Source organism: Scyliorhinus torazame, chromosome 8 (assembly GCF_047496885.1).
Source record: "Scyliorhinus torazame isolate Kashiwa2021f chromosome 8, sScyTor2.1, whole genome shotgun sequence".
In the NCBI taxonomy this organism is placed as follows: Eukaryota; Metazoa; Chordata; class Chondrichthyes; order Carcharhiniformes; family Scyliorhinidae; genus Scyliorhinus; species Scyliorhinus torazame.
This window is the reverse complement of record NC_092714.1, coordinates 36155302-36178766: the sequence shown is the minus strand read 5'-3', so window position 1 is coordinate 36178766 and position 23465 is coordinate 36155302. Positions and strand designations below refer to the sequence as shown.

The following is a 23465-nucleotide window of genomic DNA, read 5'->3' as shown; positions in this document are numbered from 1 at the left end:
AGTTCTAAATAAATCGAGTGGGATTTTCATATCGGCGGGATATTCCAATCCCTGCTGCGTGTTTCCCGGCGGGTAGGGTGGAATCAATGGGAATTCTCATTGATGGTGGCAGGATCAAAAGATTCCGTCACCGGCAGGCCGCCTCCTGCCACCGAGAAACAAACCGTGGGGAGGCAAGAAAATCTCACCCATGGTCTCAAGAAGTGCTGACTATCTCCAAGTCACTCACAGAGCAAGGGAAACCTTACTGAGCCACAAGACAATACAAGTAAAGAACAACGACGCAAACCATGGTGCCAGCCTGAAACATGGTGGCCGCCTGAACCATGGTGCCAGCCTGAACCATGGTGCCAGCCTGAACCATGGTACCAGCCTGAAACATGGTTCAGCCTGAACCATGGTGCCAGCCTGAACCATGGTGGCCGCCTGAACCATGGTGCCAGCCTGAACCATGGTGCCAGCCTGAACCATGGTGCCAGCCTGAACCATGGTACCAGCCTGAACCATGGTGCCAGCCTGAACCATGGTACCAGCCTGAACCATGGTACCAGCCTGAACCATGGTACCAGCCTGAACCATGGTACCAGCCTGAACCATGGTACCAGCCTGAAACATGGTGGCAGTGCTGAAGGCCACAGTTTTAAAAAACTGAGACCACAAATTGGTAACCCATGGGTGAAGACCTGGGAACAGCTTGACCAATTCTGGTCGCCACACTACCAGAAGGATGTGCAGAGGAGGTTTATCAGGATGTTGCCTGGTCTGGAGGGTTGTTAGCTACGCGGAGAGGCTGACTGGACTGTTTTCATTAGAATAATGGAAGTTGAGGGGTGACCTGATACAGGTCTACAAGATTATGAGGGGCACGGATAGAGTGGATGGGCAGGTACTCTTTCCCAGGGTGGAGGGGTCAGTGAGGCAAAGTTTAGAGGAGATGTGCGAGGCAGGTTTTTTCACACAGAGGGTGGTGACTGCCTGGAACGCGTTGCCAGGGGGGGTTGTGAAAACAGACACTGTTCAAAATACATCTTGAAAAATACATGGATAGGATGGGTAGAGGGAGATACGGCACAAAGAAGTGCTGAGGGTTTTGGCCAAGGTTGGTATCATGACCAGTACAGGCTTGGAGGGCCGGAGGGCCTGTTCCTGTGCTGTATTGTTCTTTGTTCGCGAACAAGTACAAAATAAGACATACTTTGGTAGTGGGCAGTAAATGAACCTCTCACAATGTGGCAACCATTGAACCACTACGACCCGTTCCACCACCTTTCAAACAAATCAGTGGACTGCAGCAAGGATGGTGATGGGAGCCTTGGAGGTGACATTTTGACAGGTAGCAAACCACGCTTACAAGAGAAAGCATACAAACATCAGGTCAGTGCTCTTTTACATGCGACTGGGGCCATAGCTGATGATATCCTCACAAGACAAGGAGCCAAAGCGAACATGGCATCCCATGAGAAGATTTTGAGGGTCTTAAATTATTACTTCAGCTCCAAGAAAATTCTGGTCACTGAATTGGCGAGATTCAATCAAAGGAGCCAAAGGCCAGGTGAATCCATCAATTCTTTTTTTTTTTTAATTTAAAAATAAAAAAATAAAAATTTAGAGTACCCAATTAATTTTTTCCAATTAAGGGGCAATTTAGTGTGGCCAATCCACTTAGCCTGCACATCTTTGGGTTGTGGGGTGAGACCCATGCAAACACGGAGAGAATGTGCAAACTCCACACGGACAGTGACCCAGAGCCGGGATTGAACCTGGGACCTCGGCGCCGTGAGGCTGCAGTGCTAACCACTGTGCCACCATGCTGCCCTCCATCAATTCTTATGTTAACAACTTATACAGACAGGCCAGCAGCTGCAGCTACAGAACTTTAAAATGTAAGTTAATCCGCAACTGCATTGTAGTCAGCGTGCTCAACAATGTGGTGTCAGATATGTTCCAGACCAAGGAAGATGTGACGTTAGAGAAGGTCAAACAGCTTGCAAGGCAGGTGGAACTACAAAAGCAGAATTGGGGTGTGCTTTGGGGAGGCGTCAAGATTTGGGAGGTGCCCATCCAGTATGTAGGTCCAAACTTGTCACGTATAACAAAGCCAAAATGTCCAACCCCCGCCACAAACTCTGTTGCCTTGCGACTGATGCCATTCTCCCTCTTAGCCAATGCTTCTGGCTGAATCTTACCATCCGCAATTTTAGAATCCTGCTCAACCCTGAGTTTGGCCTTAAACTCCATAATATAACCATCACTAAGGTGATTTGCTATCATCTCTGTAACACTGCCATCCTGCCCCTACCTACGCCCTCTCATTGAAAATCTGATACAAGTCATTTTCACATCCAAACTCGCATACTTCAAAACACGCATACAAGAGGTGAATATGTTAACTCCACACAGACAGTGACCCTGGGCTGGGATTGAACCCGGCTCCTCGACGCAGCGAGGCAGCAGTGCTAACCACTGTGCCACCATGCCGCCTCTCGGCCAGCACTGTCTTGAAAGCAAAACACGAAAAAAAGATACAGGCTGGCACTAGGGGGTACCGTGGAGCTGTGAAGCAACTGTGCTACCCTGTCGCCCAAAGGTGGATAAAGCTTGTTCAGTAAGCTTAGATTGTAAAGAGCAGGATTTAATTGATTAATGTAAAGGAAATCTGAGTGCCATGAAGTGAACATATTGGATTTTCTGAAGGTATGGGGCTCCTCAAAACTATCATGACATTTAAGGCATCTTGTATTAAAGCAATGTGGCTGCCTGGATAGAGCTGGAGGAGAAGGAAGGAAGGAAAGGGTGAGTGTAAACAGATCTTTATCAGATTGGTCAAGAAATAATGGCCCGTATTCTATGGCCCCTCTCGTCTGGCAGGATAACATGGCCCTGCTAAAGTAAACGGCAATTCTGCAGGGGTGGGGCGGTTTAAAATGGGAATATTGGTTGAAAAGGCGATAAAAATGGCAAATGGATTCTGGGTTTTATACATGTGTAATTTGAATATATAAAAAAACAGGGAAGCAATATTGCTCTTACAAAATACATATTGTCGAAGTGCTGTGTGCAGTTCTAATTATTACACAATAATAATAAGGATATTGAAGCCACAAGAAGAGTGTGAAGAAGATTTACTGGAATTCTAGCAGTTGAAGTCTATGGAATGGCATGGTGGCACAGTGGCTATCGCTGCTGTCTCACAGCGCCAGGAATCCGGGTCCAATTCCAATGTTGGGTAACAGTCTGTGTGGAGTTTGCATGTTCTCCTCATGTTTGTGTGGGTTTCCTCTGGGTGCTCCGGTTTCCTCCCACTATCCACAGAGGTGGGGTTGGGCGGGCGAATGCTCTTTCAGAGGGTCGGTGCAGACTCGATGGGTCGAATGACCTCCTTCTGCACTGTAGGGATTCTATGAATAGAAAACCTAGGGGCAGTATAAAACTGGCACCGGATCCAAGTCAGTTTTCCACCAGCCAGCTTAGGTTAAACTCATCCTTCTTGTTCATCTTTGTCATAGAGCATTACAGCACAGAAAAAAGCCTTTCGGTCCATCATGTCTGTACTGGCCATCAAACACCTATTTTAAACCCATGTTCCAGCACTTGGTCTTGTATGCTATGGCATTTCTCGTGCTCATCTGAATGATTCTTCTCATCATTCTCTGTTCACACAGAACAGTAAGCTATGTGAGGAATTGCCTTCCAAAAGGTGCACGCAAGGCTTATCAAAGGAGCTTCCAGTCTCAGCTCACGTCAATGACAGTTCTGCGCCATTGCAAATCTTTGTAAAAGTGGCAACAGATGTATCAACGCAGACAGCCCAAAGCCACTGCAACAAATCAGGTCACGGCACCATTGCAGCTCGCTCAGTTGGTGATGCAGTCACCTACCAGTCATACACACATAGCTTGGGGGGGAAATACAGTATTTCAGAAGATTACAGAGGGGAAGAGAACCAAAAATAAAACACGGGTGATGTGAACTTCAACAGGAGGAAGTAAAACGAAACACAAACACAAAGTGTTAAAAGAAAATTATTCAACATTCAAGTTATTATGTGCGTCATGTTATTATTGCGGGGCAAACAAAAAAACCCAGTTGTTTTAAAGTAAACTAAACCAAATTAATGCAGTTCTCTACCTCAGGTGTGCAAGTAAAGCTAATAGTATTTATCATCATTCTAAATATGTCCAATAGAAAACAATAGGGAATAAATAGTTTTGGGGGAATGTATTCTTTGCCCCCTCACCACCGATCGAACATCAGTTTAAACCTGGCTGTTCTGCAATGGTAATGGGCTGGGGATGGCCTTAATGGAGTAAGAGTGGGACTTCTACCCCTCAGGCATTGGCCACAACTGAGACCGCACCTGGGAGAAAAGAAGGACATCCTGAAAGGACTTCGGCCTTCAGTCAGGTGAGTTCCAGTTGGGAGAGGGGGACGGTGGTTGGTGAGGGCAGGTGGCACCTTTACCACAGGGCCAGCCATTGGCGATAGCCCCCTCGTGTCCCCAAATAGGAATGCCTCCAAAACGGCTGGGAGGCTGCCAGAGTTTACGTGGCAGTTTTCCCGCAGGGCGGTGGGCTTACCGGTCGCTGGTAAAATTCCAGTGATAGTGGGAAGAGGTCCTTATTTAGCCCCCGAAATGGCTTGATGCGTCTCCAGCTGGGAGGGCTGTCTTCTATCTTCCCCATTGCTGATCAAATATGACCCTGGATTAACAATGGTAATCCCCATCCCTACTCCCTCCAGTCCAAAACAGTGGTAGAAATTTGGAACCCTCTTTCACAAATGGCAATTTTTGCACAATCAATTATTAATTTTAAAACTAAGAATGACAGATATTTGTTCATTGAAAGTATTAAGGGATATGGGGGAGAGGTAGGCATATGAATCTGGTTGCATGTCAGCTACGATCTCACTGACTGGCGGAACAGGTTTGAGGGGCTGAATGGCCTATTCCTATTCCTGCGTGACTAGATTTTATCAAACACACCTTTGAATAGGGCAGTGCCACACATTCTGAATTACCCGTTTGTCAGTATTACACCTCTATGAACTATCCCATTTTTCTATAAAAAGATCACCCACACACTAGGATAAACCAATATCATTGCATTGTGGTCATCTTTAATCATGTCCCAAGTACAAAGAGTGAAAAATGTGCAGCATTGTTAAACATTTAGGAGAACAAGGAGTTTGATTCATTATTTAGCAATATACCACACTCTTACTTTAACATGCAAGACATCAAATGTACATTCTGAGCGATATAAATGGACTTATTTCATTCTCTTTGCGACATCTAAATATGCGATCTGAATCTCACGATTAGCAGGGCACGTGTTTACAAATTCCTCCCTCTCGTAAGCATTGTTCAGGTATCGCCAAATTCCAGCCATTTCTGCTGGGATTTCAAAATTTCGATATTTCATTGCTACAATCTAAATGAGGGAAAAAGACAAAACATTTACTGGATTGATATTCTTGGTTAGGCAAGGCAGCTTAACATAACAAAAGCAAATACATCTAAAACACATCTCAAGGATGCAAGAGGAATTTGTTCTTTTAATTCAGTTCCAACCCAATCTGATGGGATAACTCTCTACAGACTGCAAAGGTCCAAGTTGAAATAAACTTCGATACATCTTAAAGCAGTTCCTTAACATACCCCAGGACCGCAGTACAAAACACAGGCACATTTAACAATCTCAGAAAGTCGGCAGGGCTGGTGTATGTTGATGTATTAAAGCAGGATCAGGAGCAGGCCTTCCAGCCCCTCAGGTTCGTACCACTATTCAATTAGATCATAGCTGATCTATATCTTAAATGCATCTACCTTCCTTGATCCAGTAATCCTGAATACCCTTGGCTAGCAAACGTCTATCAATCTCAGCGCTCAAATTTCCAACTGGCCCACAAACCCCACAGCTTTGGGAGGGGTGGCAGTGGGGCGAAATTGGAAAGTACTGGCAATTCTCAGCAGGAAGCACAGAAGAGGAAGTCTGGGAAAGGGTAGAGAGCAGGAGAGATTAAATGACCATGGAACAATTAAAGTAGTGGCCGTGTAGCACAGTGGTTAGCACAGTTGCTCCACAGCGTCAGGGTCCCAGGTTCGATTCCCGCTTTGGGTCATGGCCTGTGCGGAGTCTACACGTTCTCCCAGTGTCTGCCTGGGTTTCCTCCGGGTGCTCCGGTTTCCTCCCCCAAGTCCCGAAAGACGTGCTGTTAGGTAATTTGGACATTCTGAATTCACCCTCTGTGTACCCGACCAGGCGCCGGAATGTGGCGACTAGGGGCTTTTCACAGTAACCTCATTGCAGTGTGAATGTAAGCCTACGTGTGACACTAATAAAGATTATTATTACCCAGAATGTAAGCGTGAATGACGGGATAATGAAGAGTTCTGTCTGAAACCAAAAACCAGACCAGTACATGGCAAAAAAATAAGTATCAATGTGGGGTAAGAGAGTTCATGACCTCAAATTGTTGAACTCAGTGTTGTGCCCAGAAGGCTGTAAAGTGTCTAATTGGAAGATGAGGTTCTGTTCCTCAAGCTTATGTTGGGCTTCTCATTGTAGCAGGCCAAGGACAGAAAGGGGAGTGTGAGACAGTGTTGAATTAAAATGTCATGCAACTGGAAGCTCAGGGCATGCTTGTGGACTGAGAGGCGGTGTTACGCAAAGCGGTTATCCAGTCTGTGTTTGGCCTCCCTAATGTAGAGGAGGCCGCATTGTGAGCAGCGATTAGACAGAGGAGTAAATCACTGTTTCACTTGGAAGGGATATTTGGGGCTTTGGACAATGAGGGGAGAGAGGGCAGGTGTTGCATGGGAAGGTTCTGTGGGAAGGGGGTGAGGTGTTGGGGTGTCATTGAGGAGTGGACCAGGATGTCGTAGAGGGAATGGTCCCTTCAGAATAGGGGAGAGAGGGAAAGATGTATTTCATGCTGGAGGTGGCGGAAATTATCCTTTGTTGGGATGGAAGGTGAGGACAAGGGGAACGCTGTCATAGTTCTGGGAGGGATGGAAAGGGATGAGAGTAGAAGTGAGGGAAATATCACAGACAGGGTTGAGGGTGCTGAACCTGAGTGGGCAGGGGAATATTGCATTGAGGAAAAAGGAAGATACATCAGAAGCAACATTGTGGAAGATTGCATCATCAGGACAGGACTTTGATTCTCTCTGATCCTCCACGATGGGGAGATTCTCCAGTTCCACTGCAGTGAATGGAGATTGGATGAGTGCCACGTTCTCCATTCTCACTGACAGTGGAAGCGGGGCAGACCCGCAATGGAGTGTCCTGGCCCAGATGTGACAGAGATGGAGAAACTGGGAAAATGGAATTCCATGATCCGCTTTTAAGGTTATTTCCCCTGTTTCTGGACTCGCCACAGGGATATGGGTAAAGACCGGAACAGAGGGACTAACCAGACTGTGGAAACAGACTCAGTGAATTGAATCTTTTTATTCTGTACTATTCCAGAAGTTCAAGCTCAATTTATTTATAAGAGAAAAATCGGGCTTTTAAATAGGACACTATTATAATTATAATGAAATATGGGGCACGATTCAGCAGCCTTGATATGTCCGACTTGATGTCGGGGCGAAGCCGTGAATCGCGCGAGATTTGCAACACTCGAAACGTTACGCGAGGTCCAATGGATCATTTAAATATGCATTCGTCAAAGTCGCCCAGTGCCGGGGACCGAACGGGCACGTCTGGGAGACCTCGCCCGGGTGCCGATTAGTACTGGTCCACACAAACGTGGACCAGTCGTGACTGCACATGAGGGGTCTGCCAGGCCATTGGAGACCCCCAAGTGGTCGGGCATTGGGCAGGGTAGTACCATGGCACTCCCTCTGGCACCTAAGCACCTTGGCACTGCTAGCCTGGCATGTTGGCACTGCCCGGGTGCCAGTTTGGCACTGCCAAGAGTAAGGGCCCTGAGGGGGGCAATGCCCATGAAAGGGGTGAGGGGGGCATGAAGAGTGGGATGGGTGAATAGGAGGATATGAAGGGGGCCGCATAAAGGTTTGGGGGGTGAAGGAGGGATCCTGAAAGGGGGGTGGGGGGGGTGGCCTGAAAAGGGGTAATCCCTTAGCGGCCCCCATAGCGGGGTGCCGTCATTTATGGGGAGGGGGGTAATATCCATATTTGTGGGGGTGGCATTGCCCGTGGATGGGGGACCCTCAAGCGCACTTCGCGATCGGGTAACCCTTTCAAAACGGTACCCCGATCTCTGAGCAGCCGGTCTCGCCTGTGAGTTCAGCTCCCCATTGCTGAAAAACATTTCTACGTGTGGGCCAGGCCCAAACGAATGACTCAGTGTGGGTGAATACTCATCTGGATCTCTCCCAAAAAGCCGGCAAATTCACCCAAAATGAAACTTAGAAATGTTTTGGTTGAATCGCGCCCATGAACTCAAATGTCATCCAGTGTTAATGGAAATCAAAACAAACCTTGATAATATGGAGCTTTGGCAGGAGATTGCAATCTGCCAAGGTCAAGTCATCTCCGTCTAGGTATTTTCTGTGAGAATAAAGATCTTCCTCAGTGCTATTGGCATCGATTTCTTCAGGTAAAGGTGTGTTTAAATAATCATCTAATTTCTTCAGAGCTTTCAGCAAAGCCTTTTCCAAACCTGAACAAATGAGAGAAAAGTGATTGTTGGCATCAGAAATAAAGAGAACGAAAGAGTAGCAGTAAATGGGAAAACTAAAATACCTGGGGAATGGACATGAATTCCTTTCCTCCTAGCTTCAGCTTTTCTGCTCATTTCCTTGTTCTTTTTCTCTGAATCAATCCTTTGTTCTTTCCTTCCCTTTTCGTGTCTTTTGCTTCGTTTCACTCCTTTATTCCAACCAATAAAATCCTACCCCAAACATAGGTTGAAAACTTCACTGACCCTAGATCAATCTGTTTTATGTGATTGAAGAAGATGCTACTTGACTGAATAGGTTCTTTGGGGTGGAGGACAGATGTGGGAGGTGCTCAGGAAGTCCGGCGAACCATGTCCATATGTTTTGGTCATGCCCGGCACAGGAGGGGTTCTGGAGGGGAGTTGCGGGAACAGTATCTAAGGTGGTGAAAGTCCGGGTCAAGCCAAGCTGGGGGCTCGCACTATTTGGAGTAGTGGACGAGCCGGGAGTGCAGGAGGCGAAAGAGGCCGGCATTCTGGCCTTTGCGTCCCTAGTAGCCTGGCAAAGGATCTTGCTAATGTGGAAGGAGGCGAAGCCCCCCAGCGTGGAGGCCTGCATAAATGATATGGCTGGGTTTATCAAGCTGGAAAGGATAAAGTTTGCCTTGAGAGGGTCTGCGCAGGGGTTCTACAGGCGGTGGCAACCGTTCCTAGACCAGCTCGCGGAGCGTTAGATGAAGGTCGGACAGCAGTAACAGCAACCCGGGGGGGGGGGACATCGTTCGTTGGGGGGGGGAGGGGAGGGGGGGGGTTCTCTGGGGGGCATTTGAGCAAGAAAGCACATGAATGATCCGGAAACTGGCATGTATGGGAAGAATCCAATGTACAAAGTTCTGTATCGTATTGACTTGCCATGTTCATGTCTTGCCACACGAGTTCTTTTTCTTTTCTTTGTTACGGGGGGGTGGGGGGTTTGTTTGTAAGATGGAAAATATTGTTATTGAAAAATTCTTAATAAAAACATATTTAAAAAAAAAAGAAGACGCTACTTGGAGGTCAACACAACATTAAACGCCATCACATTTAATGGACTGGAAATACACGTCTATACCATACTGAAATGTTATATTGTGCTGTCGTACACTTTGAGCCACTTGGTGGCACCATCCCCAAACTCCAAATGCTCTAAAGCCATTTGGTGGAATCAAATTTTACGTAGAACAGTCAACTAAGTTCAAATCATCATACCTGAATTTTTCTCTTCACATGTATTGTCTGACAGGCTGTATATTTCCAGTACATTATTTTAATACAGCTGTAGTCACCTTACTTACTTTCATTTGCATCTTTCCTCACATTCTTAATATATGCTGAGAACTTGGCAAATACATCATTTCCTGCTGAATTCGATTCGGGATGTCTGGCAGAAAGTTTTGGATACCTGGAAAGCACACGGTTGTCATTATACGTCCTTCATCAAAAATTCCTTACGGCAACACTTTTTTTGCTTACTGTGTAAGGGTTCTTCTGGTTGATTTCCTTATTTCCCCCTTCTTTACTTTTCCTGTTGCCATTTTTGATCCATGAATGCTTAATGGACATGTGACTTTAAGTCAAGCAGCAGAAAAAATGAGGAATTCAAGAAGTTGCAACATGATATATGGTGTCATTGGTGTTCAAACAGGAGAACTCCAACTTCTCAGCACCCAAGAGATGGGGTGGGACTCTGTTTGATTGATTGGCTGGTGGCCAATGAATTAGCCAAAAGGCCATGTCCTGCACGGTAACAGGTGGTGGTTGCGATATACTCAAGTTGAATGATTTTCAGAGACCCAAAGAGCTCAGTTTGAACCCTGGACACTCAGGGAAAGGACCCGTTTCTCTTTTCTTCTCTCTCTCTCTCCAGAAAGGCTGTTGTATTTCTGGAACTGCAGAGCCCTGAATAAATCTAACGTGAAACCATTACAGGCTGCAAACAGAGACTGGATCGGAAAGCTTACTTTGAAGAAAGGTCTGCTTAAAGCCAACCATTTGAAACAAAGACTCTTTTTCCTTTTACTTATTATTTTCACCCCTCTCCTTCCCTCTATGGTGTGTGTGTATGTATATATATAAGAATGGGGGCAAGTTAAAGTGGGGGATGAGGAATTAGATAATAGTTAACCAGTCGTATTTGCTGCATGTTTCATTACAGTCCTTGTTATAAATAAAAAGTACTTGTGTTTAAATTTATAAACCTGGTGACTGTAATTATTGGGCAGCCAAGGGTCAAAGATTTTGGGTATTTTCCTAAGAATTATTGGTTAATTCAATTGTGATGCGATTCCAGGACAAGTGGGGCTGGAATTGACTGCACACTTAGCCCAATGTGTAACAACTGGTATGTAATAAATGCTTCTTCATGATTTAAAATATTCCAAATTTTACATTTTTAATTCTTCTCTTACTTTCCCTTTCTATTTATTTCTGTCTTTTACCCAATCTATCTTTCTCTCATTTTATTTTGCTTTCTGTATCAGATCCAACTCTAATTCATCCTCTTTCTCCATTGTTCTATTTCTCAATCCTTAAATCTCATTGGTGGAGGAGACAGATTGGTAGTCTTCGTTGCTTTCATTTCATCGATATAAGCTTGCACTTCGGGCAAATTGAGCCAAAGGATGGAGGAAAAGGTCTAGCTGACCAAGCACAAATATAGATGCTCCTGCTCCAGCAAAAGGTTGGTCCTTATCCATTTTTCAATGAGGATTATGGCTTTGTTAACATATGAATATTCTCCATCAAATTGTGCTGAAGCACCTTTCTTGAATTATTCAGTTGTATATTGTTCAGTATTTTTGCTAATTTTATTGATTCATGCACGAGGCAGAGACACACCTTGGTGGTACCAATTTGTCTTCTAGAAATTCTTCTATCTTGTTAACATCTGTTTTGACTTCTCCATTGAAGGTCAAAAATGGAGGATTGGTGCCAGGGGCCAGATTTTGCAAGTCAGCAGGCTTCCTGTTGGGACACAAGGCGAAAGATTTCACAGGCAAATTAGTTTTATACCTTTATACTTACACACAATATCAAATAACTACTGCTAGAACTGATGTCACTAAGGTCAATCAAACTTGAGTTTCCAAGCTTAATGCCAATTTGCAAAAACAACCCACCTTAAAATAGAAAAATAACCCACAGTCCTTCACAGAGCATAATGAAAAGCGAAAGGAGGAGAAATTACGACAGATGACCAGAAATCTGGAGCAGAATTATCCACGCACCCCGGCGCTTTTCACGGTGACCAAGGCGGGATATTTTGGTCCCGCCGTTGTCAACCCGGTTTCCCATCCAATGCACCCGACGCCATGAAACCCGCGAAGAACGGCCGGAAACTTCCGGCCCTAGTCAAAGTGGTGAGTTTTAAGGAGGGGGCATAAGAGTAAATGGAAAGTTCAGAGGAAGGAATAGGTTGTAGGACATGTATACAGCTGACAAGGTTCCAGTCACACTATAATCTCATTGAAAAAAAACATTTACTGTCACTAGGTGTCACTAATATCCTTTGTAAGTGTTATGGGCGAGGCGTTTTCAGAACCCCAAAATATATCATGGGGTTCAATCAACCTCTCCCTTTAATGGATTTGTTACTTTTCCGAGCACGCGACTTTTTCTCTAGGTGTGGGATTACAATTATGGACACGTGGGTTTTTAAACACAAAACAATGTTTATTCCATGAACTCAACTTAACATCTTAAATAAACATTGGATCTCTAACACCCCTGACTTCAGTGATAACTCAGAAAATATTGCAACAGTAAATAACTCCTTAAAATGTTCCTTCAAACTTCGAAGAGACTTAACACCTTTAAACAGTATCACATCAGGTTAAAGAATATATATATTTTCAGTAGAATGGCAGAGATATATTAGCTTGGGCGACTTCAGCTCCAGCACCTTGCTTCCTTCATGCAGCTCTCTGGAAACCCACAGGCATACCCACGCTGCTTTCTCAAACCTGGCTTTCTCCCTTCAAGTAGATCACAGCAAACCAGAACTTCTCAAGCTGCTGTCTCAAACTGGCTTTCTACTTTTAAACTGCTCTCAGCAAAACCAGCCAGGCACTTTTTAGCTGCTCTCAGCAAGACCAGCCAGGCACTTTTCAAACAGCAAAACCAAACAGCAAAAATGGCTGAACTGAGCTGAGCTCCACCCACTCTACGACATCACTGTTTTCTTAAAGGTACATTGCTTAAACATCCAGTTCTTAAAGGCACTCTCACATGACACCAACCCCCCCCCCCCCCAAGAAAAAAAAAACCCATCAACTTCAAGATGGTTTCATTTTTCACCTTTGCACCATCAATTAAGAAATGCACACAGCAAATATACATTTTCATTTAAAGAAAACACACGCAAACAGGTATAATAATATAGTCAATTTTTCTTCGTTCTTCTTCCTCCAACCGAAATCCTTCTCGATTGACAGTCTCTTTGAACAAAGTCTCTGCACGATCCATTCATTCCTCTACTCCTCGGCATTTCTCTTCAGAATCAGATAATTTAGTTCAATCTGACCACAGAGTCCCTTGCAATTCTCCAGTACAGGAGCATTGGTGATCACAGCTTTCAGGCAGTCAAATATGCCTGTTGAAAGTCTGCTGTCCCTTGAAATTTTTTACGTTTCTTCAGCAATTCCATCAGAACTTCCAATCACGCCACAAAATTTTTGCACGACTGTTCGATCAAATCCACTCATGCTAAGAAATCGCATTATTTCCCTTCGTCTTGAGGATAATGGAAACTCCGCAAGGAAAGTGATTCGGGCATCTCCAAATTCACTTTCGGCTAGGTTCATCACCAAATCCGCCACCTGAAATCGATCGAAGAACTACATACGATGCTTTAAATGTTCTTTCCATGTCTGAAAGTTGTAAATAAAAGCAGATTGTCCCACTTTCTCAATGCAATCCTTCAATGGTGGGACAGGATAAGAGTCCCTTCTTGTAACTGCATTCACCATTCTATAGTCCACACACAACCGTTGGGTACCATCTGGTTTAGGTACCATCACTATGGGTGAGCTCTATTGGCTGCAACCCACTTCAATTATGCCATTTTTCAGCATACTCTCAATCTCTTTGTTAACTTGTGCCAATTTTAAAGGGTTAAGTCTATATGGATGTTGTTTGATCGGGAACAGCATTTCCCACATCTACATCATGTATAGCCATTTTAGTACTTCCCAATTTATCTCTACAAATTTGCCCATGTGATATCAATAACTCTTTCAGGTCAGTTTGTTTTTCCTCTGGAAGGTAACTCAACAATTCATCCCAATTTTTAAGAACATCCTCATTTTCCAATTTAATTTGAGGTATGTCAAATTTAAAGTCATCTGGATTTGGTTCGTCACTTTGAGTTAGAATCATTAAAACCTCCTTTTTCTCTCCTTCCCTTTCAAAGTACCTTTTAAGCATATTCACATGACACACTCAGTGAATCTTCCTTCTATCTGGTGTTTTTACCACATAATTCACCTCACTTAATTTCCTTTAAATCTGATACGGTCCACAAAACCTAGCTTTTAAAGGCTCCCCTACCACTGGTAACAACACTAAAACTTTATCCCCACTGGCAAAACTACGAACTTTGGATTTCTTGTCCGCTACCCGTTTCATCACATTTTATGCAACTTTCAAATGTTGTCTAGCCAATTCACCTGCTCTATTTAATCGTTCCCTAAAATTTGACACGTAATCCAATCGTGTAATTTCCGATTTCTCACCCACCAATTTTTCCTTAATCAATTTAAGTGGTCCTCTTACCTCATGATCAAAAATTAGTTCAAAAGGACTACATTTGGTAGACCCATTAGATGCATCCCTAATTGCAAACAATACGAATGAGATTCCTTTATCCCAGTCCTCGGGATAATCTTGACAATACGCCCTCAACATTGTCTTTAATGTCTGATGCCACCTTTCTAATGCTCCCTGCGATTCTGGATGGTACGCAGTTGATTTAAATTGTTTTATTCCTAAGCTATCCATAACTTCTTTGAATAACTTTGAAGTAAAATTTGTTCCTTAATCCGATTGAATTTCTGTGGGTAGTCCATATCTAGTAAAGAATTTAAGTAACTCCTCCACAATCCTTTTAGCTGTAATATTAAGTACTGGAATGGCCTCTGGAAACCTAGTAGACACATCCATTACAGTCAAAAGATATTGATTCCCACTTTTTGTTTTGGGAAGCGGTCCTACACAATCGATTAGGACCCTTGTAAAAGGTTCCTCAAATGCTGGAATGGGTATTAAGGGCGCTGGTTTTATCACTGTTTGAGGTTCCCTATCACTTGACATGTGTGACATGACTGACAAAATGTAACTACATCTTTATGTAGTCCAAGCCAATAAAAATGTTTCTGGATTTTAGCTTGAGTTTTCTTTATTACCAAATGACCTCCCACTGGTACCTCATGTGCAACTTGCAACACCTCCTTTCTATACCCTACCGGCAGTACTACTTGATGAACTTCTGCCCACTTTTCATCCGCCTGCATATGTACAGGTCTCCATTTTCTCATCAAGACATCATTTTTAAGGTAATAACACTGGCATACTCTCAGATTCCTCTTCCGTATATGCTTTCTGATATATGCGTTTTATTTCTACATCTTTCTGTTGTAACTCCGCCAATTTTCCTGAACTAAAAATATCCGCCTCATCCTCCACCTGTTCTTGTTCTTTTTCAACCATCTGATCAAGAATAGTTTCTAATAATTGCACTTCAACTTCACCCTTTGATTTCTCCTCTTGTCTTAACCTGTGACTTTGCAACCTTGTTACTACACAATCCGGAAAAATCCCAGGATATTAGTCCTTCAACACTTCAGTTGACTGATTTTCCACTGGCTTATCAACCACAGTAGGCATCACTCCCACCTGCAATCCACCTATATGATTACCCAAGATAAACTATCTTCCTGGACAATTACTCCTAATACCACTTCACCACTCTTCACTGGTCTTTCGAACCTCACCTTATATAATGGAACGCTACTCCTCTCACCCTGAATTCCACACATCAATACCTTTTCTGGCAACACTCTTTCCAAACTACATAATTCCTCATCTCGTACCATTAAAGATTGACTAGCCCCTGTATCTCTTAAAATTGTGACTTCTTTACTGCTCCTCCTGATACACATGAGTAAACTTTACCCACACAAGTAAATTCTTTAAAGGCATCTGGCACCTTCTTAACAATTACGTCTTGAACAGGCTGTACAATCGTTTGCACCTCCTTCGCTTCCCTTGGACTTTCCTTTACCACTCTAACAAACCCCACTGTCTTATCCTGTTTTACCACATCAGCCTTCCCAGTGCTTTTCTTCAACCACAAGCACTGTGACTTTACATGGCCTAGTTTATTACAGTGAAAACATCTGAAACTTTTCATTTCTTTTCCACCCTCCTGGATTTCTTTTTTAATCTGAGGTACACTCTCTCTATTGTCTCCCATCAGATCACCTTTACCTTTACCACTTGAGTATTTCTCATGTCCCCAGTTTCTATCCCTCACCGGCTGAAACTGATGTCGGAAACCAATCTTTGATTTATGAACTAATTCATAATCATCTGCCATTTCCCCTCCTAATCTTGCAGTTTTAACCCTCTGTTCTCCCACATGAGTTCTCACTACATCAGGAATTGAATTTTTAAACTCCTCCAAAAGTATAATTTCTCTGAGAGCTTCATACGTTTGGTCTATTTTCAAAGCCCTTATCCACCTATCAAAATTACTCTGTTTGAGCCTTTCAAACTCCATGTATGTTTGACCAAATTATTTCCTTAAATTTCTGAAGCTTTGTCTGAAAGCCTCAGGCACTAGCTCATATGCACTTAAGATGGATTTCTTCACCTCCTCGTACATTCCAGATACCTCCTCCGGTAGTGATTCAAACACTTCACGAGCTCTACCTACCAGCTTTGTTAGAATCAGTAATACCCACATGTCCTGTGGCCATTTCATTTGTTTAACGACCTTCTCAAATGAAATGAAAAAGGCTTCCAATTCCTTCTCGTCAAACCTTGGCAATGCTTGGACATATTTAAATATATTCCCACCAAGCCTTCAACTGTGACGCTCTTTCTCACTATCCTCATCACTATCATCCAACTGTACGTTTCCCTTTACATCTGCCAATTTTAACTGATTGTCATGTTTCATGGCCATTTTCTGAAGTTCAAACTCCCTCTCTTTATCTTTTTCTCTGATCTGTATCTCCCTTTCTTTTTCTTTTTGTTCTGCTAGGGCTTTTCTTTCTTTTCTCCTTTCTTCTCTCTCCTCTTCTTTTTCCTCTCTCTCTCTTTCTCTTTCTTTTTCCTCTCTCTCACTCTCGTATGCCAGCCGCTTTAATTTTTTCTCATGTTCCATTTGCAACTGAATTTTTGCCATTTCCAATGAGTGAAACTCTATCTCATGCAACTTTAAATGCTTAACCACCGCCATAATTACCTCATCTTTTCTCATTTTGTCAGGGAATGTTAACTGCAATGTTCTCGCCGAACCTAACAGTCTGCTTTTTGTTTCTGTCTGTAAAGTACTACGTGTGACATATTCCACCCCAAAAAACTTCTGAGCCTCTGAAAGAGCCATTGTTCACAACACTCTCCCCACTTAAACTAAAATACCACACCGGAAAAGCAACAATCCTTCACTGTCTTTAAGTTCACAAAAGCCAATCCAATAGATAGACTTTTATCACCCTCGAGCCCCCAATTGTTATGGGCGAGGCGTTTTCAGAACCCCAAAATATATCATGGGGTTCAACCAACCTCTTCCTTTAATGGATTTGTTGCTTTTCCTAGCACACGGCTTTTTCCCTAGGTGTGGGATTACAATTATGGACACATGGGTTTTTAAACACAAAACACTGTTTATTCCATGAACTCAACTTAACATCTTAAATAAACATTGGATCTCTTAACACCCCTTACTTCAAAGATAACTCAGAAAATATTGCAACAGTAAATAACTCCTTAAAATGTTCCTTCAAACTTCCAAGAGACTTAACACCTTTAAACAGTATCACATCAGGTTAAAGGATACATATATTTTCTGTAGAATGGCAGAGATATATTAGCTTGGGTGACTTCAGCTCCAGCACCTTGCTTTCTTCATGCAGCTCTCTGGAAAACCCACAGGCATACCCACGCTGCTTTCTCAAACCTGGCTTTCTCCCTTCAAGTAGATCACAGCAAACCAGAACTTCTCAAGCTGCTGTCTCAAACTGGCTTTCTACTTTCAAACTGCTCTCAGCAAAATCAGCCAGGCACTTTTTAGCTGCTCTCAGCAAAACCTGCCAGGCACTTTTCAAACTGCAAAATCAAACTGCAGAAATGGCTGAACTGAGCTGAGTTCCACCCACTCTATGACATCACTGTTTTCTTAAAGGCACTCGCATGACAGTAAGCATCCTACAATATAATGAGGTACTGAAAAAGCATGCGAGTGGTAACTTATTTCTGGTGAAGTAACTCATGTTTTCAGGAAAAATGCCTTAAAGCTCTAACCTGCAGCAGAAACTCTTAAGAGCGCGAGACAAGATCAAAGGTTAAGAGCAACTGAATTGCTCTAAACACACTAGGCTTTTTTCTAGAGTCAGGTACCAGGCGAGATTTTCCACCCTTCCGCCAGTGGGACCTTGCCATCCTGCCAGAGTCAAACCCACGCGGCTGGTCCCCAGGCAGTGTGTTGGTGAGTGGATCATGCAAACACCCGTAGACTTTGGCAAGACAAGAAGATTCGGAAGATTCTGCCGGCGGCCAATGGCTCGTCGCAGGAACGCCTGCCTGAAAATACCGGCCCCAACAATTCAAAGCTATTCCTGCAAAGCAATAAATGCAAATGGTCGAATAGCTCAAGGTGACTTAAAGAACCTGGAGTGGACTGGACATCGGTGCAGTTTATATTTTAAAACAAGAATGACTAGATTCTGGACTGGACAAGTCTGGTTTGTCTGCAATTAAACTGCTCATGCTTCGACGGGAATAATGCAACTCATGCAAAACATTCTGTACACAACAGGAAGTAATACATTTCCTGTCAACAATTTTGCTAATAACCAGTAAAATGCAATGCGGTTGTCTGAAAATAGTAACAGAAATTGCAATGCTCCCACCCTCCTGCCCCCACTCCACCCATGCCCCCCCTTTACAAAGCCCCCCCTCCCACTAACAACTGAGACCAACTGTAATACCGAGCAAGGTGATCTTGGGACCTCCCTGATCGACAAGGTTGCATTCCAGCATTGTACAGTAAAATCATCATCCATGGAGTTAGTTCTGCATCTTAATCATTTTTATTTTGCACTCTGAATTGCGCCTTTGCTGTTCTCCTATTTCTACAATTGGGTGTTGGGAAATGGTCACTTCTGGTAAACTGGATTCCATTTTAATCTAGAGACACACTGGACATCCTGCCAATCTCGCCCCATGAGGCTGTCTCTGTTCTTTTAATGTAATTAAGGGCAAGCAGCGGACTGGTGCTGGTATTGGTTTTGATGTTATGTCCATTATCTTCAGGGCCTGTTCAGTTTCGGCACTAAAGTGGCCGATGCACTTTTGAGACTCAACGATTGCAGCCCTCCCTGTGGCATAAGTCTGTTTCCCTACTGCCATGGTAGCAGCATTTATATTGACCGCCATTTTTAATGGACGGCCATTAACAATAAGAATCATTTAAATGGAGGGTGTCTTGCTCAACTTCACCATGTTGAGCTAAGAGACTTCGGACTCCGCTTCTGGGTCTTCCACAAATTTATTCACTTGAGTCACCGACGTTCTTTTTGGAACTAGGCATAGTCTGTTGGATCCTGCATCTGGTTTGTATGTGGCCTTTTCTACTACAACGGAAGCAAATTAACTCTTTTGCTTCTGTATTAGGTATGGTCTCCCCCACAACGGTAACGAGCCTCTACACCCTGTGACTGACGGTCACTCTTCCTTTTCTCAGACTCTGCTGCACCTTCACTACAGGTACTTCGAGCGCCCGCCATTTCCCATCATGACTGATTTACCTCACTTTGCACACCTTGCAGTTCAAAAGCACTTTGATCAGCACTTTCAGTCACTTGAGCAAATTCAAGCTCTTTGTCTATGCATATTCTGGTTTCTGCAAGCAACTTCTTCTGAATATTCGAGTTATTAATACCACAGACCAAACGGCCACTGAGAGATGGACCAAACCCACAATGTTCAGCCATCTGTTGAAGCTCGGCTGTAAAAGACCATGGCCCCTAATGGCTGAATGGAATTTATAGCACTACATTATAATGGAGGGCCGGGGATTGTAGTGGTCTCTCACTATTTGATCAAAGGATTTGGTATCCAGAGGGACCATGTTATTACAGTGTTATTTTCTTATCTCTTTCTTTTTAATACATGTTTAAATTTAGAAATCTTCACATTTACTTAGCGGTCACGGGTCTGAAATTTACTTCTTCTGACTTCAGATATCTCCTCATGATAAACAAATTAAAAAGCCTTATGGTAGCTTGTTCAGCATTGGGTCAGTTTTAGGATCTTTGGTTTTCCTGATATGTATCTTTAAGATCTAGATCTTGGCGTGCAGGGAATATTTCAAAGTTTGCGGATCACACAAAACTTGGGAAGTATTGTAAACTGTAAAGACAACAATGTAACTTCAAAAAGACATAGACAAGTTGGTGGAGTGGGCAGATAGGAGGCAGATGAAGTTTAATGCAGAGAGTGTGAGGTGATGCATTTTGATAGGAAGAACATGGAGACGCAATATAAAATAAGGGGTAAAATTCTTAAAGGGAACAGGAGCAGAGGGACCTGGGTGTAAATGTGTATAGATCATTAAAGGTGGCAGGACAGGTGGAGAGAGCAGTTAATAAAGCATATACTGTTCTGGGCTTTACTAATAGGGGTATAGAGTACAAGGGCAAGGAGGTTATGCTGACATAATACAAGACACTAGTTAGACCTCAGCTGGAATATTGTGTACAGTTCCGGGCGCCACCCTATAAGAAGGATGTGAAAGCATTGGAGAGAGTGCAGAAGCGGTTTACAAGAATGGTTCCAGGCTTGAGAAACTTCAGTTATGAGGATAGATTGGAGCTAAGAGGAGATTTGATACAGATCATAATCACGAGACAGAGCAGATCGGGAGAAACCGTTGCCGTTCGCAAAAGGATCAAGAACGAGAGGACACATTTGAGCCAGGGAAGTGGGATGGAAATTTTCAGAAATGGAAGGAGAAGGGGACTAAGACACTAAAAGATTTGTTTCTTGGGGGTCGGTTTGCAGGATTGAAGGAGCTGGAAGCGAAGTATGGCCTGGAGCAGGGGGAAATGTTTAGATACATGCAGGTTTGAGACTTTGCCAGAAAGGAGATACAGAGCTTCCCGGTGGAGCCGGCCTCCACATCGCTGGAGGAGTTACTGATGACAGGGGACTGGAGGAGGGGGTAGTGTCGGTGGTTTATGGAGCTATTTTGGAAGAGGAGAAGGCACCACTGGAAGGGATCAAAGCAAAGTGGGAGGAAGAGTTGGGAGAGAGTATGGAGGCGGGGTCCTGGTGTGAGGTGCTCCGGAGAGTGAACGCCTCCACCTCGTGCACGAGGTTGGGGCTGATACAGCTGAAGGTGGTATACAGAGCACAGCTCCCAAGGGCGAGGATGAGCCGATTCTTTGAAGGGGTAGAAGATATGTCTGAACGTGGCGCGAGGGGGGTTGGGGGGGGCGGGGGGGGCAAATCACGTTCATATGTTTTGGCCCTGTCCGAAGCTTGAGGATTACTGGAGGAGGTTTTTAGGGAAATCTCTAAAGTGGTGCACGTTAAATTTGACCTGGGCCCTCGGGAGGCCATATTCAGTCGGACCAGCTGGAGTTGGAAATGGGTGCGGAGGCAGATGTAGCCTTCGCCTCGTTGATCGCCCGAAGGCGGATCCTGAGAGGTTGGAGAGCAACCTCACCACCCTGTGCCCTGGCGTGGCGGGGGGGGGGGGGGGGGGGGGGGTGGGGGGGGGGGGGGGGGGGAGAACCTGTTCGAATTCTTGACTCTTGAGAAGGTTAGGTTTGAACTGAGGGTAAGAATGGAGGGGTTCTGCAATTCATGGGCATAATTCATTATGCACTTTCAAGAACTGGTTGACATCGAACATTAGTTTGGGGGGGGGGGGGGGTGGGGTGGAGGGGGGTGGTTGGGAGGGTTGGGGGGAGGGGGACTGTGTGTGTTAATGGTGGTCATGGGGTGATTCCTGATTCCTTTTTGTCATTTGTTTATGGGAACATGCAGGCTAATATTTGGGGTTTGGTGGGAGGATGGGATCGTTGTTATTGATATGGGGATTGACATATTCGTTACTGATTATTGTTTATTGTTGGTGGGTGTAAATTTGGGAGAAAATGTGAAAAAGGAGGAGAATAAAAATATTTTTTTTAAAAAGAACGAGAGGGCACAGATTTAAAGTGATTTGCAAAAGAAGCAAATGGCGAGAAAGAAACCTTTTCACACAGCGAGTGGTTTGTGTCTGGAATGCGCTGTCTGGAAGGGTGGTGAGGGAAGGTTCTTGAGGAATTCAAGAGGGCATTTAGATGATTACTTGAATAGAGGCAATGTGCAGTGATACAGGAAAAGGGCAGGGGAACGGCACTCAGAACTGATGCTCGTTTGGAGAGCCAGGACAGACATTTGATTTGATTTATTGTTGTCACATGTATTAGTGTACAGTGAAAAGTATTGTTTTCAATAGACATAATGGGGCAAATGGCCTCCGTCTGCACCATAACAATTGTGTGATTGTTCAAGTTTTCCTACGGGATTTGGGCAGCCTTGTATGGACCATCCATCGTGCCATAACACACTATCAAAATCTTTCATAGTTTTACATACCATTAGGTCACCTCTCAGCTTTCTTTTTTCAAGACAAAAAGGATGCAGATTTTTGTCAACCCTTTCCTGACATGTATACCCACAGATTATTTTTTTCTATTTGTTTAGGGCCTATCCCCAATTTTCTTTGAGAAGGTGGTGGTGAGCTGCCTTCTTGACCAGCTGCTGTCCACGTGCTGTAGGTACATCCACAGAGCTGTTAGGGAGGGAGTTTCAGGATCTTGTCCGAGCCACGGTGAAGGAAAGGCGATGTATTTGCAAGGCAGCATGGTGAGTGGTTTGGAGGGGAATTGCAGGTGATTCCCCTGTTGTTCCCCTGTCTGCTGCCCTAGTCCATCTAAAGGTGGGGCAGCACAGTGGATGGCACAATTGCTTCACAGCTCCAGGGTCCCAGGTTCGATTCCGGCTTGGATCACTGTCTGTGCGGAGTCTGCACATCCTCCCAGTGTGTGCGTGGGTTTCCTCCGGATGCTCCGGTTTCCTCCCACAGTCCAAAGATGAGCAGGTTAGGTGGATTGGCCATGATAAATTGCCCTTAGTGTCCAAAATTGCCCTTCGTGTTGGGTGGGGTTACTGGGTTATGGGGATAGGGTGGAGGTGTTGACCTTGGGTAGGGTGCTCTTTCGAAGAGCCGGTGCAGACTCAATGGGCTGAATGGCCTCCTTCTGCACTGTAAATTCTATGATAAAAAAATGGTAGCGGTCACAGGTTTGGAAGGTGATGCCTAAGGGGTCTCGGTGAGTTCCTGGTATTTCTGGTATCATCCTGGTAAATATTCTCTGCATCCGCTCCACTGCCTCTCTATCTGTTATATAATATGGTGGCCAAAACTACATGTAGTACTCCAAGTATGTCCTAGCTCAATAGAGCTCCACGGTAACTACCCCACTCTTCAATTCTACAACAATCAATCTCTATCCATTGGT

The 23465-nt window shown here is 44.2% G+C and overlaps 1 protein-coding gene across 2 annotated transcripts in view; it reads right to left on the bottom strand.

Annotated features, from left to right (window-relative positions):
- Positions 1 to 5098: 5098 nt before the first annotated feature.
- Positions 5099 to 23465, bottom strand: part of LOC140427757 (chloride intracellular channel protein 4) — a 123055-nt gene continuing 104688 nt past the window's right edge. For both annotated transcript variants that reach the window (XM_072513384.1, XM_072513385.1), the window contains exons 3-6: positions 11506 to 11631; positions 9963 to 10069; positions 8450 to 8631; positions 5099 to 5432 (exon numbers count right to left, since the gene is read on the bottom strand). In XM_072513384.1, the coding sequence (XP_072369485.1) occupies positions 5271 to 5432; positions 8450 to 8631; positions 9963 to 10069; positions 11506 to 11631 (577 nt within the window). In that variant the 3' untranslated portion in view covers positions 5099 to 5270. The remainder of the gene's footprint in view (positions 5433 to 8449; positions 8632 to 9962; positions 10070 to 11505; positions 11632 to 23465) is intronic.